The 2,828-nt window shown below is 29.7% G+C and overlaps 1 protein-coding gene across 1 annotated transcript; it reads right to left on the reverse strand.

The window, feature by feature from the left end:
• Nucleotides 1-873: 873 nt before the first annotated feature.
• On the reverse strand, nt 874-1,925 carry LOC145838896 (protein FAM200C-like). The gene is made up of 4 exons (XM_082946516.1): nt 1,888-1,925; nt 1,539-1,836; nt 1,340-1,493; nt 874-1,001 (listed from the first exon to the last, which is right to left on the reverse strand). Exons 1-4 carry the CDS (start codon nt 1,923-1,925, stop codon nt 874-876), a joined length of 618 nt encoding a protein of 205 aa, XP_082802642.1.
• Between the last annotated feature and the right edge of the window lie 903 nt (nt 1,926-2,828).

Here is a 2,828-nt window from a genome sequence, read left to right on the forward strand (position 1 = left end):
GTTTCCAATTAAAAAATAGGAAATTGAAATTAAATAACGTATCATTACAATTTCATTAATTAATAATTTGTATTTTAATTTTATGATAGTGTACTATATTAAAAAAAATAAAATACTTGGAAATTTAAAAACATAACAAACTATTTTAAAACACGTTTTATCTATTTTTCATAAGGTAGAAAACATCAAAATTCACTCTTCCCTTCGCAACGATAAATGTTTTATGAAGGTCAAGCAAGTGAGTTTGGAGCTCATCACTTGTAATTCTACCTGCTCATTTTTAAACAAACTAAAAAAAATACTTTTTATTTAAACGAAAAAAAATTATCTATCTTTATAAAACTTTTTTTTCAATTAACATTAACAAAAAACTAAACTACTCTTATATATTTAATAAAAAATCCTAAATGACACCTCGTTATACTCACAAGGTATTTAACAAATTATAAAAATACTATTCATGCAATATTATTTTGAAAAGATAAAGAACTTAATTTTAAATCCACTCTAAAGTTAATGACTCTTTTGTTCCTGTTTATTGTACAAAACTTTCTAAAAACGTGGCATTTTGTTGCTGATGGCAATTCGCATGTCTGTCTGTGCATTCAAGCGGTTTCTTGATTAAGTTTTTATAGACAATAGAGTACTAAATCCAGACTCACACAAGTAAGTTGTCGCGAATGGAATGAAAGTACTTAGTGCTTTTTCACCAAGTTTTGAAAACATATTCATTGAACAACACCAATATTGCTCAAGAGTTTTGCTTTCAAACTGCATTTTGATAAAACGGTTCATGCATAATTCAATAAGTTCATCTTTTAACGATTCATCATCGGAAATGTGATTCAAATTAAAAGAATATGGATTTATTATTCATTCTTCAGAAGTTTCCAGTTCTCCTATTTTAAAATATCCGTCAAAAGACTTGGATAGTATTTCCAAATGGTTTATAATTTCTTCACGCACACTTGGAACAAAACACTCATCTTCATCAGTCACTTCTTCGAGTAATGGAAAGTTTGATAAATTGCCTTTTCAACTCGTCGACACCAGAGATTTAACTTTCTTTTAAAAGCATTTATTATTTCATGACATTTTAAAATATTGACATTTCTCCCTTGCATGGAAACACTCATGTCATTCAAGCGACTAAAAATGTCACTTAAGTAAGCTAGTATTTGAATAAATTCTTTTGACTCAATTTCTTTAAAATGGTCATAGTCACGTTCCTTAAGAAAAGCTTTTACTTCTTTCCTCAATTTAAAAAAGCGCGTTAAAGCTCTTCCACGTGATAGCCAGCGGACCTCCGTATGGAAAAGTAAAACTGAATGTTCACTACCATAATCTTGACACAAGGACTTAAAAAGACGGTGATTAAGAGAACGACCTCTAATCCAGTTGATTGTCCTCATACAAAGATCAAGGACATTTTTAGATTTCGAGGGCAATGTTTTTGATGCCAAGACATGTCGATGAAGAAAACAGTCAGTACCCTGCAAGTGCGGAATATCCTATTTTAACAAAGCAAAAAAAAAAACAGATTTATTTCCCAACATAGCAGGGGCACCGTCAGTACATACAGAACCAATAACTTGCATGTCTAAGTCATGTTTCGCAAAGAAATTCTTGACACATTGAAAGATGTCTTTTGCTTTTGTAGTTCTCTTCAGATCTTCACAAAATAAGAAATCTTCTTTTATCGAACCATCATGCACATATCTCACTAGTACAATCAATTGACTGCAATTTTCAACATCGGTTGATTGGTCCATTTGTAGAGAGATTTTTAAAGAACTAGCTTTGATTTCAGCAATGACTTGATCCAAAACATCCGAACTTAAATCTTTAATTCGACTTTAAATAATATTATTAGATAACGGCACTAACTTTTTTGAAGCTTCTTTTCCCAGGACATCTTCTGTCATTTGTAACACACATGGCTTTATCAACTCTTCAGCAATTGTATGAGGCTTTTTGGATTTAGCTACGTTATACGCCACATGGTAAGAAGCCAATAAAAGAGGTTTGCCAGCAGATAAAAAACAGAACTTGGGAAGTGTCCCTCGTGATTCATAGCGGATCCTTTTAGATTTCAATGACTCAAAATCATGACCTGAAATATCTGCTCCACCATGTCGTTTGTTAAAATGTTCTTGTAATTTAGATGGCTTCAATTTTGAGTTCCAAAATACAATGTTACGTAACATGCATTGCGGTTTTTGCAGGCCTTCAACTGTTTCAGTGCAAGTAAAACCAAACTGAACATAACTTTCATTCCACTTCCTAATCTTTGACATGATTGAGTACTAATTAAATAAACTGTATTGTAAAAAAATAAAAAAGTCAATTACTAAGAAATTCTTTTTCATAAAATTTATACTAAAACAATGACTTTATGACTTCGTCATTTAGTCTTTTAAGATTTGAAAAAATATTAGAAGTGAGGAAAAATCACTAGAAAAGTAATAAATATTAGGCTTAAACTTAAAACTAAACTTTTTATACATTTTGTTATGAATATATGTACTTCTTAAAATATAAAAATCAGCTGTTCTAAGTTAAGCTTATGTAATGTTTTATTTTCAAAACTATTAGCAGCTAGGAGGTTTCAAAATAATAAAGGTTTGAGTTAAGATTTTAAAAAATAAAAAGATAATTAGTCTTAAATTGTCAAAAGATAAGTATAAAAGCAAATACTAAAAAGTTTGTATGCTTACAACATAAATAGAAAAAAGTAGATTGAAAAAGGTAAACAGCTTAAGTTCAAAAAAGGCATGAATAGAAACTCAGTTGATGCATTGAATACTTTTGCTAATCTATAAAAATTG

This window comes from Thalia democratica, chromosome 6 (assembly GCF_965202585.1).
Source record: "Thalia democratica chromosome 6, ktThaDemo2.hap1.1, whole genome shotgun sequence".
Lineage (NCBI taxonomy): Eukaryota > Metazoa > Chordata > Thaliacea > Salpida > Salpidae > Thalia > Thalia democratica.

What these genes read in the sequence shown, in the direction of transcription:
- LOC145838896 (XM_082946516.1), bottom strand. Translation starts at nt 1,925, where the DNA reads ATGACAGAAGATGTCCTGGGAAAAGAAGCTTCAAAAAA. An exon ending in GGAAAAGAAGCTTCAAAAAA is followed by an intron (nt 1,837 to 1,887) that starts GTTAGTGCCGTT and finishes TAAAGATTTAAG; the next exon opens with TTCGGATGTTTTGGATCAAG. An exon ending in CTATGTTGGGAAATAAATCT is followed by an intron (nt 1,494 to 1,538) that starts GTTTTTTTTTTT and finishes CCGCACTTGCAG; the next exon opens with GGTACTGACTGTTTTCTTCA.